This window comes from Mixophyes fleayi, chromosome 3 (assembly GCF_038048845.1).
Source record: "Mixophyes fleayi isolate aMixFle1 chromosome 3, aMixFle1.hap1, whole genome shotgun sequence".
Taxonomy (NCBI): domain Eukaryota; kingdom Metazoa; phylum Chordata; class Amphibia; order Anura; family Limnodynastidae; genus Mixophyes; species Mixophyes fleayi.
In genome coordinates this window covers 230,807,232-230,823,202 of record NC_134404.1, presented here as the reverse complement: position 1 = coordinate 230,823,202, position 15,971 = coordinate 230,807,232, and the positions used below count along the sequence as shown (strand labels likewise).

Here is a 15,971-nt window from a genome sequence, read left to right as displayed (position 1 = left end):
ACATAAAAAGTGTTAAAATCAAGTTTTTTGGTTTATTTTCACTCCTACGCTATTATTAACCTCAATAACATTCAATAACAATCATTTCCACTAATTCCCAGTCTATTCTGAACACCTCACACCTCACAATATTGTTTTTAGTCCAAAACGTTTCACCGAGGTAGCTTTCTGGACTGCATAGTGCAGTGGTCCCGGTACACAATTTGGTACCGGGGCCACAATACCTCCGCCTTCAAATGGTCTGAATTCCACTGCACAGCTGCCTGCTCCTACATCCTCTGCAGCATATACAGGGTGTAATTTGAGCGTGTCAATACCTCTTGTTTTTGACGATGACAGGTCATTTTCATTAATTTATGATTTGGCAGCAACAGTCAACGTTGTTTAATATCTGATACGCCTCTATCTGGACTGCATAGTGGAGTGGCCCCGGTACCCAATTTGGTACCGGGGCCACAATACCTCCTCCAACTTTCAAGTGTAGTGTTTATAATTTATAAAAACTACAGTAGTTATAGCACGTCAATAACTCTTGTTTTAGACGACCATGGTACAGAGCATTCATCATTGAGATCCCATCAAGTATGTGAAAGACAGACAGCGTCAAAGTGTTATTTGTTGACTTTGTTAACCAAAAAATTGTCCCTGTTGCAAATATTCGTGCAATGAAGAGTGACTTTTTCATTTAAAGGCTCAAGCTTTCAAGTGTAGTGTTTATAAGTTATAAACACTACAGTAGTTCAAGCACGTCAATACCTCTTGTTTTAGACGACCATGGTACAGAGCATTCATCATTGAGATCCCATCAAGTATGTGAAAGACAGACAGGGTCGAAGTGTTATTTGTTGACTTTGTTAACAAAAAAACTGTCCCTGTTGCAAATATTCGTGCAATGAAGAGTGACTTTTTCATTTAAAGGCTCAAGCTTTCAAGTGTAGGAGAGTACTGCTGGACTTATACTGCTGAATCAGTGAACTTTGTAATATAGCAGTACCACTGGACTTATACTGCTGAATCAGTGAACTTTGTAATATAGCAGTACCACTGGAATTATACTGCTGAATCAGTGAACTTTGTAATATAGCAGTACCAATGGACTTATACTGCAGAATCAGTGAACTTTGTAATTTAGCAGTACCACTGGACTTATACTGCTGAATCAGTGAACTTTGTAATATAGCAGTACCACTGGAATTATACTGCTGAATCAGTGAACTTTGTAATATAGCAGTACCAATGGACTTATACTGCAGAATCAGTAAAACTTTGTAATATTGCAGTACCACTGGACTTATACTGCTGAATCAGTGAACTTTGTAATATAGCAGTACTACTGGACTTATACTGCTGAATCAGTGAACTTTGTAATATAGCAGTACCAATGGACTTATACTGCAGAATCAGTGAACTTTGTAATATAGCAGTACCAATGGACTTATACTGCAGAATCAGTGAACTTTGTAATATTGCAGTACCACTGGACTTATACTGCTGAATCAGTGAACTTTGTAATATAGCAGTACCACTTGACTTATACTGCTGAATCAGTGAACTTTGTAATATAGCAGTACCAATGGACTTATGCTGCAGAATCAGTGAACTTTGTAATATAGCAGTAACAATGGACTTATACTGCAGAATCAGTGAACTTTGTAATATTGCAGTACCACTGGACTTATACTGCAGAATCAGTGAACTTTGTAATATACAGTACCAATGAACTTATACTGCATGATTGTTTTTGGATATTTTTTTTTAATTTCTTTTTTTTATAATTATTTTTTTTTTATTTTTTTCATAACTTTTTTAAAAAAAATTTATAACTTGGGATTAATGGGGAAATAACAATGCCCTTAGAAGGACAGAGCACAGGACATAGCACCACTGGACTGAACAGGACACTGTACAGGACCCAGCAGCACCACTGAACTCAGAAGGACAGAGCACAGGACACAGCATCACTGGACTGAGCAGAACACAGCACAGCACAGCACAGCACAGCACATCACAGCACAGCACAGAACTGAACAGCACAGCATAGCACAGCACAGCACAGCACAGCACGAGATATAGCAGGACAGAGGACCACCTAACACAACCTCCCTCTACCCTGATCAATGCCCGAGTGAAGATGGCGGCGGCTAGCGGGGAATTTATAGAATACGAGTATCGCGAGATCCGACAGCGGGATTATGACTCAGAGCCTCGGTTTCAGTTTTGCAATTGGCGGGAATACCCGGATCCGGCTCGGATCGGCAACGTTCGGGTGGGCTCGGATTTCAGATATCCGAGCCCTCTCATCTCTAGACAAAAGGCATTAAGAGTTACAATCCTAAACATTTTTATAGAGCTAAATAGCAAAAAATGTTGAAAAACAGTGGCAGAATGAAGTAACTTATGTAGGTTTTTCCAGAAAGGGGAATTATCCTCTATTTAAGAGAAGGCAGTGCATCCATAAGTCTTATAGGCAGGATTCTGGAGGTAGATCTTGTGCGGTAAGTACAGTTAGCTCCATGGAAATGAAATCTGTTTACATAACTGATTAGTTTGTCCATAAAATATTTGAAGGACAAATAGGCAAATTGAACTCTAAGTCCAAGAATAGCCATCATAGATCTGAGAGCATGTCTCAAGAGGGTGTATTTACAAAGCAAAACAAAACAACATATACAGTTGTAAAGGGTATAAAGCTTGCTAAGGTGAATTTTAGAGGCAGTACCATAAACTACATCTACATAATATATATTTGGCATTAACATCTTTTGTGCAATGTGCTTTCTGGCCATGGGAGCAAGGCAGGATTTGTTTCTATATAGCAAGCACAGTTTGGAATACATTTTGGATATTATGGTCTACATGCAAAACAAATGAATATTAAGAACAAGCCAGATAACTAAGTATAATACTGATGTGAGATATGTGTTTTAATTTGCTATAGACCATACATTAGGGGTAATACATTTTTAGGTCAGATCAAAAGTTTTTACAAAACCTAGAAATAAAGCACCAATCAACTGATCACTTCCCCCATTCCATGAATTTCATTGCAGATATTTAACAGGTGTTGGCGTGGAATGGTTTGGTCAAAATCCAGATTGAAATGGACTAAGGAAATATGTTGTTTTGTAGAACCTGCTGGTTTGGGGATGTTTCCATGAGCTTGGATAATGTGGTCAGTGAAGAAATAGGTCTATAGTTTGAAATAATGCTTCTGTCAGCAATATTTCTAAACAACAAAAGAAAATTTGGTAAGGAGGCATTAAGGTTTAACAATGACTGAATCACTAAGGCATAGGAACTTTGCTATTGGTCAGGTCCATTGATAGTTAATTTTGAGCAATGTAAGCTTGTTTTCAACTTCCACTTCACATACTGAGATAAATATGAACTTATGCTCAAACAGAGTATCTGAATTCTGGTTGCGGTTATGCTGTACCAATAAGGAAATAGCATAACCTGCAAAGTATTCATTGAATGTCCTGGCGTAGCAATGTTGTCAGACAGTATTGTTCCATTCTTATTATACTGGTGGGTATCAGGATGACTAGAAACGTAAAGAATTGTTGTCTTTTTCAGAAAGACCAGGTTGCCACATCTGTTCGATTTTAGGTAGATGTAGAACTTCAATTTAACACCAATATTCACTGGGAAGTGAATAGGCATTAAATACTTAATTGTGGGGCTTCATAAATGTTAAATGAAAACTGAAAATAATATATATATGCATATGTTGTATAATTGTGTATGTGCAGGGAATCCTATATTAAATATTTAACGAATAAAACAGGGTTGCACTGATGTGAAGGAAACATTTTTTTTCAGTTACTCCTGTACCTACCACACCCACTGCGGTCTCAGAATGTTACGAGGGAAATGGTGCTACTTACAGGGGTTCAACTTACATGACCATTTCTGGAAAAAGATGTCAACCCTGGAGCTCCCATGTGCCGCACGCACATTTAGTAACAACTGAAAAATTTCCAAATGCGTAAGTAAAGTTTTCTTCAAACAAATATATAAAAACATTTGATTTTTACTAAGGTTTTTTTTAAGGTTTCTCTTGCTACATCCATGTATACCTGTTTAAAATTAAAAATTATATAAATGCTATAGAAGGATCTTCTACTTATATACTTTTTAATAAAGCTGTGCCAAATTTTATACACATTAAAGAATTCTCACATTAATTTGCAATATGTTTTATCAACACTGAATCCTTTGAAATGCCAAGACATCTTGTTATACAAGACAGTGACAGTACAGATTAGATATCAGGTATAAAATATAAATATATAAATAATGGAATAGATGTAGCAGACAAGATGTAAACACTGGCGCTCAACACAGTATTGTATAAATAACTAAATCAATTCAATCCCACATATACACCTCTTCCATGTAAGGAGGCAGCCTTCCTTCAAAACACTGGCTGGTAAGGCCGAAATAGAATGGCATAGGTACAACAGAATGAAGGCGCAATGGTGATGTTAACAGATATTACTGAACAAGGTGGGTAAATAATAAATAAGCATATGGATTCAGTACAAATCTCTGGGTTGGTATTCAACAAGATATACAATTCATCCAGTCTTAATCCAAATGTAAGACAGAGTAACCAGTCATATCAAAACATGAATGTGCAGGATTCCACTCTAAAAACAGGGTGGAATAGAAAAGTTCATGTGCAACTCGTACACACTTGCTAGGCTGCTGTATCACAGCTACAATTCATTGTCATCAGAGGACAGAAATGTGCAAAAGGTGTATAAAAATTCAGTTCATCAGATAATACAAATCAATAGATAAAGGCGTACCAGAGAGTAATATAAAACCAGCTTATCTGTATCGGGGTCTACAGGGGGGAATCCCAGCTCCGCCTAGTAGATCAGGAACGGACAAACAGGAACCACGAACGATATTTCTTAGATACGGCAGACGTTCCAAGTGTATACACTGCTCTCAGACTCCAATCAACCAGATAAATAGAGATAAAGGAGCTATATAGTGTAGTAATTTATGTATACCAGATAAATATAAAAAACCCAATAATTGGGAGCGTACCAGAAAATAGTGTAAAACTGGCTTATCTGTATCAGGGTCTCCAAGGGGGAATCTCAGCTCCGCCTAATAAGTCAGGAACGGACAATACGGCGACCGCAATAGACGATATTTCTTAACCACGGACCGACGTCTCAATGGAAGTACCGCTCTCAAACTCTTTGCTGCCTTTCCAAGCTGTCCCTGAGGTCCTCAGGGTCTGCTGGTTTCAGACCTCTCTGTAAGATGCTGTCCAGTTTGTCTCCACTCCAGAGATCCCTCCAGAATCAGAGTAAAATGCCAAGACATCTTGTTATACAAGACAGTGACAGTACAGATTAGATATCAGGTATAAAATATAAATATATAAATAATGGAGACTATACAGCGGTGTCCTGCATTATTTAAAATAGAAGGAAGAATAAGGAAATAGGGAATGACTCATGTCTTATTCAGGAATGAAGACTCAGAGGTGGGCAGGGAGTCAGTAAGAGTCTTTATTAGACAAGGAAGATATGCGAGATAGGGAGCAAAGTGGGGGTCTAGGAGGGGGGGGGTAGGAGAGTAAGAAGAGGTGGGTTATGAGCTGTTTAGATCTAGAACTTTTAGAAGGATTGAATTTATTACCAGAGTGTAAGCTATATGTATTTGGGAAGCAAACAATTTTGGGAGATGAGGGTGAGGAGAGTATAATCTGCATAAAGCGCAAGTGTAAATTAATTTCTATTGTCACAAATGCCTGAAACGTCCGAGTGCTGGGTGTATATATAAAATATATATATATATATATATATATATATATATATATATATATATATATATATAAATACACACTATATAGACAATAGTATTTGGATTCCTGACCATTATGCCATCAGGGACTGTAATGACATTGTATTCAAATACATATTTACTTTAATATGGAGTTGGTCTCCCACTCTTCTTGTAAGGCTTTCCACAAGATGTTGGAGTGTTTATTGTGGGAATGTGTGCCCATTCATTCTGTAGAGCAGTTATCAGGTCAGGCACCGATGTTGGAAGAGAAGGCCTGGCTCGCAATCTCCGTTCCAGTTCATCCTAAAGGTGTTCAAAGGGTTTAAGGGCAGGACTCTGTGTGGGCCAGTCAAGTTCTTCCACACTGAACTCATCAAGCCATGTCTTTGTAGTCCTTGCTTTTTTGCACTGAGGTACAGTCATGTTGGAATAGAAAAAGACCTTCCCCAAACTGTTGCCACAAATTTGGAAGCATAGCATTGTCCAAAATTACTTGGTATGCTGAAGCATTAAGATTGTCCTTCACTGGAAATATGGGGCCTAGCCCAAACCATGAAAGTCAGCCTCATACCATTATCCCTCTCCACCAAACTTCACAGTTGGCATAATGCAAAACTGTCGTTTATTCCCCACATCAACTTTATATCTAAATCATGTTACATACACCTAAAGAACATTTACATAATACGCACATATCTGACACAAGACACAGCAAAAACATTAATTCATGCACTCATCATCTCCCGCATCGACTATTGCAATTCCCTCCTTACTGGTCTTCCCAAAGTCAGACTTGAACCCATACAATCTATTTTGCACGCAGCGGCTAGACTGATTTTCCTTGCAAACCGTTATTCCTCTGCTGAGCCACTCTGTCAGTCTCTACATTGGCTGCCTGTATTTCAACGAATCCAATATAAAATTCTTCTACTAACATACAAGGCCATCAACAAATTGCACCGACATACATTTCCTCACTTGTCTCGAAATATCTCCCTACTCGACACCTCTGTTCTGCACAAGATCTACGTCTCTCCTCCACTCTCATCACATCCTCCCATTCTCGGTTACAGGATTTTTTCTGGGCTGCACCTACTTTATGGAATTCCCTCCCACGCACAGTAAGACTTTCCTCTAGTCTTCAAACCTTCAAGCGTTCACTGAAAACCCACTTCTTCAGACAAGGTTATGATATTCCTCAACCATCATCTTAATTTCCCTAGATTACCCTATTACCATCCTCTACACTGCTAACGCAAGACAACAACCTTCTGACCAACATTGCAACACACACAGCCCACTCAGTACTTTTACCTTTGCAGTCTGGCTGGTCCATTGTGCAATATGATGTAGCACATGCCCTTGTGTTTCAAACTCCCATTGTCCTAAAGATTGTAAGCTTTCGAGCAGGGTTCTCTTACCTCTCGATCTGTATGTATTACCCAGTATTGTCTTATTAAGGTTTGTTCCCAATTGTAAAGCGCTACGGAATTTGCTGGCGCTATATAAATAAATGTTGATGATTATGCTTTACGCCACTCCATTAGACGCTTGGCATTGTTCTTGGTGATGTGAGGCTTGCAGGCAGCTGCTCCGCCATGGAATTAAGCTCCCGCTGCACAGTTTTTGTGCTTACATTAATGCCAGTGGAAGTTCAAAACTCTTCAGCTATGGAATCATCAAACCGTTGGAGACCTTTATGCATCATGCACCTTAGCAGTTGTTGACCCCACTCTGTGATTTTACATGGTCTTCTGCTTCATGGCTGAGTTGCTGTTGTTCCTTAATGGTTCCACTTGCTAATTAAGTCACTTACAGTTGATCATTAAATATCCAGCAGGGATGAAATTTCACAAACGTCTTATTGCAAAGGTGGCATCCTATCAAAGTATTACGCTTGAAGTCACTGAGCTCTTCAGAACAACCCATTATGTATCACAAATGTTTGCAAATAGAGATTGCATGGCTAGGTGCTTGATTTTATACACCTCTGGCAATGGGTCTGATTGAAACGCCTCAATTCAATAATTTACAGGTGTGGTCAAATATTTTTGTCATGTAGTGTGTGTATATATATATATATATATATATATATATATATATAAACTGCAAAGTACCTCTGGAAAGACGGGAGTCCAAAATTGGTTTGACCTCGATTTTGAAAGAATCCAGAAGATGGAGGTTTATATATATGGTGGAATACCGATTATTAACAACTAGTTCCAAGAGTGAAGCATGGAAAACATTTGGTACTCATAAGGAGGGAGACAAATCCAATCTAAAGACTACTTGGTTTACAATTTCTAGAATTTGGAAAGGACCAATAAACCTTGGAGTCAGTTTCATACTAGGTACTCATAGTCGAAGATTACGGGTAGATAACGAGACTCTCTCACCGGGATTCCAATTGGGTACAGCATGTCTCCTCCTGTCAAAAACCCTCTTATAAAGCTTGAATGACTTATTCAAGTTTCCATTTACTTGAGCCCAAATAGCGGAAAAGTCTTAGAAGAGAGAGTCCATTACTGACATCTCGTAAAATGGAATTTGGGTAGGGTAGGTAATTTGGGATGACAGCCATAAAGTACAAGGAAGGGAGAGTTAGAGATAGCCTAATGGAAGTGAATATTATGAGCGAACTCTTCCCAAGGAAGTAAGTCCTAATTATATTGATTGGCAGTGACATACATTCGTACAAAATTCTCAAGTTCTTGATTAGTTCTTTCTGTCAAACAATAAGATTGTGGGTGGTATACTGATGAGAAACTGAGTTTGATTCCAATAGTCATACAAAAGGCTCTCCAGAATTTAGATACGGACTGGGTACCCCAATCGCATACAATGTCCTGAGGACATCCATGTAAACGAAAGACTTCCTTGATGAAAAGATCAGCCAAGGGAGAAGTGGGAGGCCCTTGAGAGGTACAAATTGTGCAGCTCTAAGAAAGCGATCAGAGATGACCCATATGACCGTGCATCTAGAAGGTGGCAGATCCGTGATAAAGTCCATTTACAAATGGGACCAAGGTTGATCAGGAACAGGCAAAGGAATCAAGGGTCCGTAGGGTCTTTGTCGGGGCACTTTATGTTGAGAACAGATGGAACATACAGTAATGAAGTTCTTTACATTGAGACAAAGAGATGGCCACCAACAACTCTGACTGAGTAGTTCCCAAGTTCCTCTAATGCCAGCATGACCAGAGAAACAAGAGCTGTGGGTCCAGTGCAACAATTTGAAATGCAGTTTGGGAGAAATTAAGGTCTTACCCGGGAAACAGTGATAGGCCCTTAAAGTAGTAGTAGCCACTATACTTCTAGGGTCCACAATAAATTTGTTCTGTTCAGGTGGTGAAATGGGTAACGGTGGATACTTAAATGAAGTTACCCGCAGCACCCGAATCCAGAAACACAGGGAGAGAAGTGGAATTGAAGCCATGATGCAGAAAATACTGAGGACAAGATTGTTATTGGGTGAGCATGCAGGAGAGTGAACAAGAGCACCTAACGTAACCTCTCTGGAACCCATTAGGCCTTGTCGTTTCCTGGTTGTTTAGGGCAGGTTCCCAGAAGATGATTTAATAATAATAGCTTATTATTAAATCTTCTCTCTCTTTCTTCACAAGAGAGTCGAGATCGGCCTAATTGCATGGGTTCCTCTGGAGAAACAGTAGGTGTTTGGAACTGGGGAACAAGGCGAAAGTGGACTGCTCTAGTGTTCACTCTTTAAAAGGAAGATCTACCTTGTTACACAAGGAAGTAAGTTTGTTAAGAGAGGATGGGAGCTCTCGTGAGACCAATTCATCTTTAATTTGGTTAGGCCAGCCCCTGCCAGAAGGTAGCGTTCAATTGAATTGCATACCTACAGACTGAGAGCACTGGCGCAGACACAAAATTCCAGAGGCTGCATTGAACACTCTACCAGGTTCATCAAATATCTTCTTAAAAGTGGTCAGGAAGTTTGCACTGTTGTGAAGTAAAGGATCATTCCATTCCCATAATGGAGAGGCCCAGGCAAGCACTTGACCTGGTAGAAGAGAAATAATATAGGCCACTTTAGCCTTCTCGGAGGGGAAGTTCTCAGGGAGAAGTTCAAATTGAAAAGCGCATTGATTTAAAAGCCCCTACATGACTTAGGGTCCTCATCGAATTTACTAAGGTTGGGATTGCGGAATTGGCAGGAAACTGCTTGAGGTGGTGCTACCTCCATTAGAGTGGCAAGTTGGCCATACATGCCGCCAGAGTATTCTGAAGGGTGTCAATGTGAAAAGATAGCCCCTGAAGAAACTTCATTAGATGCTCTTGATTAAATTCTTGCTTCTCTATTCTCCCTACCAGATGTTGTAGGACAGGCCTGTCCAACCTGCGGCCCTCCAGATGTTGTGAAACTACAAGCCCCAGCATGCTTTGCCGGTAGACAAGCAGTTGATAGCTGGAAGGGCATGCTGGGACTTGTAGTTTCACAACATCTGGAGGGCCGCAGGTTGGACAGGCCTGTTGTAGGAGATCCATAGGTGTGGGATTATCTGCAGAATCCATCAGAGATATATGGGTCAAAGCAAATTGAATTCATCTACCTCGAGTTAGATTACAAAGTGACAACCTAGTTTGGTGATGGCCAGGCAGATATGTGGAGTCTAATGAGCTCCCAGTCTTCACCAATAACCGCCACAAGGCGGGATGGGCTTCGAATGCCGGGAACTCACAGTTCCCGGTTCTCTGAACTGCCACCAGGTGTAACACAGGGGTAGCCAGAGATGAGGGTAATCTGAAGCAGGTCAACAGGTCAGCAATTGGTACACAGAGGGTAGTGAGGTACAGAATCTGAGTATTAGAGAAGCGTCAAGCAAGCCGGGAACTGGTGCACAAGCAGTCAGAGAAGTACAGAATGAAGATCTGAAAAGAGTGGTCAAACAAGCTGGTACATGAAGGATCACTGAAGGCAGAATCACTATCCGAGGAAAGGTCACAAAGAAAGACAAAAGTCAGCAGCAAAATAAGGAGTCAGACTGGCATGGATACCTTTTGCTCTGAAATTACTGCAAAGTCAGTGAGAGTTTTACATGTTCTGGGGATTTGAATTAACCAACCCAGCTGCGGTCACATGATTGCCCAAACGCGGAAGCACCAACACCCGCACTGAGTGTGTAGGATCGACATCACTGGAATGGGGAAACAGGTAAGTTTGTGACATACAGTTTGCCAGCTACACTTGTGTGAATTTGCTCTGTGCATGCTCACAAACAGGCTAAACACATATGTGGGAATTATCTCATCTAACTCTCTGACAGCCATGTATGCTGACACTTGTATTTCTTCAAGTGCCAGCATACCCATGCAGTTTAGGGCTGTCGGGGCTTGCTAGGACCAGTAGTCCACCTGCAAAAAAAATACATTTGTATCAATTAATTGTTTATCACCCACACACCAGGGATGTGGGAAGAGCCATAATGCTTTCGGAACTGGTCTGTTTTCCTCTATGGGTGGGCCTGTATTTTTTGGGATCCTCAATTCTCATAGTGAATTCAGCCCCATACTGAACAGGCTAGGGCTAGTTGATAAGGGGACCTCATTCTTTGGGTTACCCTGTTATAGTGCTACATCCCATCAGGCCCGGTGCTCCCATTAGGCAAGGTTAGGCACTTGCCTAGGGCGCCGGGCTCTGGAGGGCTAACCATACCTGTCACGGCTGCCGCACAGCATTCAGATGCACTAGGAGGGGGGAAGAGGCTATTTTGTCACCACTGCCGCTTCTCTGCTCCGTCTCCTCCCCTCCACTTACTAGTGTCAGTGAGTGGAGGGGAGGAGACGGAGCAGAGAGGCGGCGGTGGTGAGACAAGTTAAGGAGAGGAGGGAGGTGGGAGGAGGGAGTAGGGCGGCGATTTTTGCGGGGGGGGGATTTTTGCGGGGGGGCGCCGCTTTTTTAAAAATGCCTAGGGCGCCGTGGACCCTAGCACCGGCCCTGCATCCCATTCTGTTATAGCTTAGTGTTGTTAATGGAATTTTTGGGATCACCCACAGGGGCAAACACAGAAATTTCTAGAGGGGTGCTTTCAAATGTTTGATTTTAGAACAAAGCAAAAACTAGAAACTAGCAAAAAAAAAGCAAACTTGCTGCAGTAAATCAGCAACAGACGCTTTTTTTTTAGATAAATTGCTTGACTGTAAATAAGAAGCTTGTTTGAGTCATATGGTGTAAGACATAATCATTTGCTTCACTGCTTCCACTTGCCTGGTTTTATTCCCGGTTTACTGGAAATTTGTCCCCAATCAGGAAATTTTTGTGAAACCTCGGTAATTCTAACTTATTTTAATATTACATTTAACTTTTAAATGTTTTTTTTTAAAAAAAATGTGGCCACCGCCAGGCTTACAAGACTTTTGGTAGCGCATAGGCAGGGGAGATTTTCCTAAATCTACAGCATGAGAATGACGTAAAGAAAAGTGGTAATATGCAGTGTCCGCATATTCAGCCTAAAAATTGCATAAAGAGAAGTGGCCATATGTACAACATGAAGTGGCACTGTGCATTGTATATATATCATCATCATCATCATCATTTATTTATATAGCGCCAACATATTCCGTAGCGCTTTACAATTGGGGACAAAATTAATTAATAAACTAATAAACAAACTGGGTAAAACAGACAAAGAGGTGAGAAGGCCCTACTCGCAAGCTTACAATCTATGGGACAATGGGAGATTGACACATGAGGTTAAGTATACATTTTGCATCTTGGCCCAGCCAGACTGCAAAGGTAAGGTGACTCATAAGCTAAATGATCCTGTCACACAACAATGTTGGTCCGGGGGTAGTTGTCCTCTGTGAAATTGTGTAACAGGCTAAAGGTAGTGAGGTTAAGAGGGTGGTTGAGGAATATTATAAGCTTGTCTGAATAGGTAGGTTTTCAGAGAACGCTTGAAAGTTTGTAGACCAGAGGAGAGTCTTATTGTGCGAGGGAGAGAGTTCCATAGAGTGGGTGCAGCCCAAAAAAAGTCCTGTAACCGGGAATGGGAGGATGTAATGAGGGTGGATGAGAGACGCAGATCTTTTGCAGAACGGAGTTGCCGAGTTGGGAGATATTTTGAGACAAGAGAGGAGATGTATGTTGGTGCAGCTTTGTTGATGGCCTTGTAGGTTAGTAAAAGTATTTTATATTAGATTCGGTAGAAGACAGGCAGCCAGTGTAGAGACATACAGAGTGATTCAACAGAGGAATAGCTATTTGCAAGGAAAATCAGTCTTGCCGAAGCATGCAAAATAGATTTTAGGGGTTTGAGTCTGTTTTTGGGAAGACCAGTAAGGAGGGAATTGCAATAGTCAATGCGGGAGATGATAAGTGCATGAATTAAGGTTTTAGCAGTGTCTTGTGTGAGATATGTGCGGATTCTGGAAATGTTCTTTAGATGTATGTAACATGATTTAGATATAGAGTCAATGTGGGGAACAAAGGATAGGCGTGAATCAAGGATTACACCTAGGCAGCGAGCTTGTGGGGTGGGATTTATGGTCATGTTATCAACAAAGATAGAAATGTCAGGTATGCTCTTGTTGGTGGGTGGGAATATTATTAACTCTGTTTTAGAAAGATTAAGTTTGAGTTGACGAGAGGACATCCAAGATGATATGGCAGTAAGACAGTCAGTTACACGGGACAACACAGATGTCGAGATATCAGTAGAGGATAGATAGATTTGGGTATCATCCGCATAGAGATGATACTGAAAGCCAAAGGAACTTATTAGATTTCCAAGAGAAGCGGTATAGATAGAGAACAGCAGAGGACCTAGCACCGAGCCTTGTGGTACTCCAACTGATAGGCGAAGCGGAGCAGAGGTGGCTCCAGAGAAATTAACAGTGAAAGAGCGATTAGAGAGGTAGGATGAGAACCAGGATAGAACTGTGTCTTGAAGACCTAGGGATTGCAGCGTTTGTATGAGAAGAGAGTGGTCAACGGTGTCAAATGCAGCCGAGAGATCCAGGAGAATTAGGAGAGAGTAATGGCGTTCAGTCTTAGCAGTGATCAGATCATTAACAACCTTGGTCAGCGCAGTCTCTGTGGAGTGTTGAGAACGAAAGCCAGACTGAAGAGGATCCAACAGGTTGTTTGCGGAAAGAAAGCGTGTGAGGCGAATGTAGGCAAGTCTCTCTAGAAGCTTGGAGGGGCAAGGGAGCTGAGAGATGGGACGGTAATTTGAGAGAGAGTTTGGGTCGGAGTTTTGTTTTTTTAGAATAGGAGTAATCACTGCATGCTTGTATAGTGATGGAAAGATGCCAGTAGAGAGTGAGAGATTACAGATTTGAGTTAGAGGTGAAATGAGCACAGAAGACAGGGATCTACCAATTTGCGAGGGAATAGGATCAAGAGGACAGGAGGTGGAGTAGGAAGATAAGAAGAGCGTAGAAATTTCCTCTTCATTTGTGGGGTCAAATGAAGAGAGGGTGTCAGAGGGTAGTGGGAAGGAATTGAGCTGATGGCTTGTTGAGGAAGAGGATACCATTTCTAGTCTGATCTTGTCAATCTTGTCCTTGAAGTAGGAAGCAAGATCCTGAGCACTGATAGTAGATGGAGGGTTCGGGGTGGGAGGATTGAGAAGATGATTAAATGTATTGAAAAGGCGTTTGGGGTTAGAAGCCTGAGCATAGATAAGAGATTAAAAGTATGTTTGTTTTGCAGTGTCCAGAGCATTTCAATAGGAGTGGTAGACAGAAGTATATGTGAAGAAGTCATTAGAGCTTCGAGATTTACGCCAGTGACGTTCTGCTTTATGGGACAGTTTTTGAAGATTTCGTGTTGCTTTGGTGTGCCACGGTTGACATCGAAGTCGACGTGTAGTATGTAGTGTCGCTGGAGCCACTTGATCAAGGGCTGTTGCTAAGGTTAGGTGAAGATGAGGTACTGCCATCTCAGTAGATGAGAATGTAGAGATAGGGGAGAGAAGGTGTTGGAGAGAGGTGTAAAATTGTTGAAGATTAATAGAATTAAGATTTCTACGAGTATGAGGAGGCTTGGTTGAGTTAGACAGTAGAGAGGTTAGAGCAGTGGGGGTGAGAGTGTAGCTGATAATGTGATGATCCGAGAGGGGGAAGGGTGTATTAATAAAATTAGAAACTGAGCATAGTCTAGAGAAAACAAGATCAAGGCAGTGGCCATCCTTATGAGTAGATGATTCAATCCACTGGTAGAGGTCAAGTGAGGATGTTAGAGAGAGTAGTTTGGAAGCAGCCTTGGAAGGTGGGTTATCAATGGGGATGTTGAAGTCACCCATGATGATGGTGGGGATGTCTAAAGATAAGAAGTGAGGAAGCCATGCAGAGAAATCCTCAATAAATTGTTGGTGTGCTCCAGGGGGACGATAGATCACCGCAACACGTAGGGAGAATGGATTAAAAATGCGAATAGCATGTACTTCAAAAGATGTGAATGTGAGTGATGGGACATTTGGTAGAACTGTGAATGTGCACTGTGGGGAGAGAAGTAGTCCAACCCCACCTCCTTGTCTGCCTTCAGGTCTGGAGGTGTGGGTGAGATGGAGGCCACCATGTGAAAGTGCTGCAGGTGAGGCAGTGTCTGATTGCATGAGCCATGTTTCTGTTATTGCCAGAAGGTTGAGGTTTTTTGAGAGGAAGAGATCATGAACAGAGGTAAGTTTGTTACAAACAGAGCGTGCATTCCAAAGGGCACATTTAAAGGACTTAGGAAGAGAAGGGAGACAGGTGATGTGTTTGAGGTTTGCTATAGAACGGTAGTGCTCAGATGTATGTGTGTGTGAGGAGTGTGGGGGACCTGGATTAGGTGATATATCACCAGCTAATAGAAGCAAAGTGAGAGAAAGATAGGCAAGGGGATTGTAAGATGTGTGGCCTTTTATTTTCTGGCGACAGGTGGAGGCTGTACTTGTTAGAGATAATAAATAGGATAACAGTTCATGGGTGTTAAATAGAGGTGAGTGGAGTAATGCAGGTGCAATATGAACAAATTTGTGTGTTGGTGGAGGGGTGAAAGATGACACAGTCCTAAAGAGCATGCCATAAAATGAGACTAAGAAAAGCAATTTGTGAAACATTGTGATAAAAGGTGTAAAAGCAAAAAGCAAGGGTATTTTGAGAATTACCTCTTTGCAGTCTTCCATATAAATAGACAAGTAGTGCAGAAATAG

The 15,971-nt window shown here is 41.2% G+C and overlaps 1 protein-coding gene across 1 annotated transcript in view; it reads left to right on the top strand.

Annotated features, from left to right (window-relative positions):
• Positions 1-15,971, top strand: part of LOC142144421 (plasminogen-like) — a 104,861-nt gene that overhangs the window by 49,013 nt on the left and 39,877 nt on the right. The window contains exon 10 of the mRNA XM_075203262.1: positions 3,823-3,988. Coding sequence (XP_075059363.1) covers positions 3,823-3,988 — 166 coding nt within the window. The remainder of the gene's footprint in view (positions 1-3,822; positions 3,989-15,971) is intronic.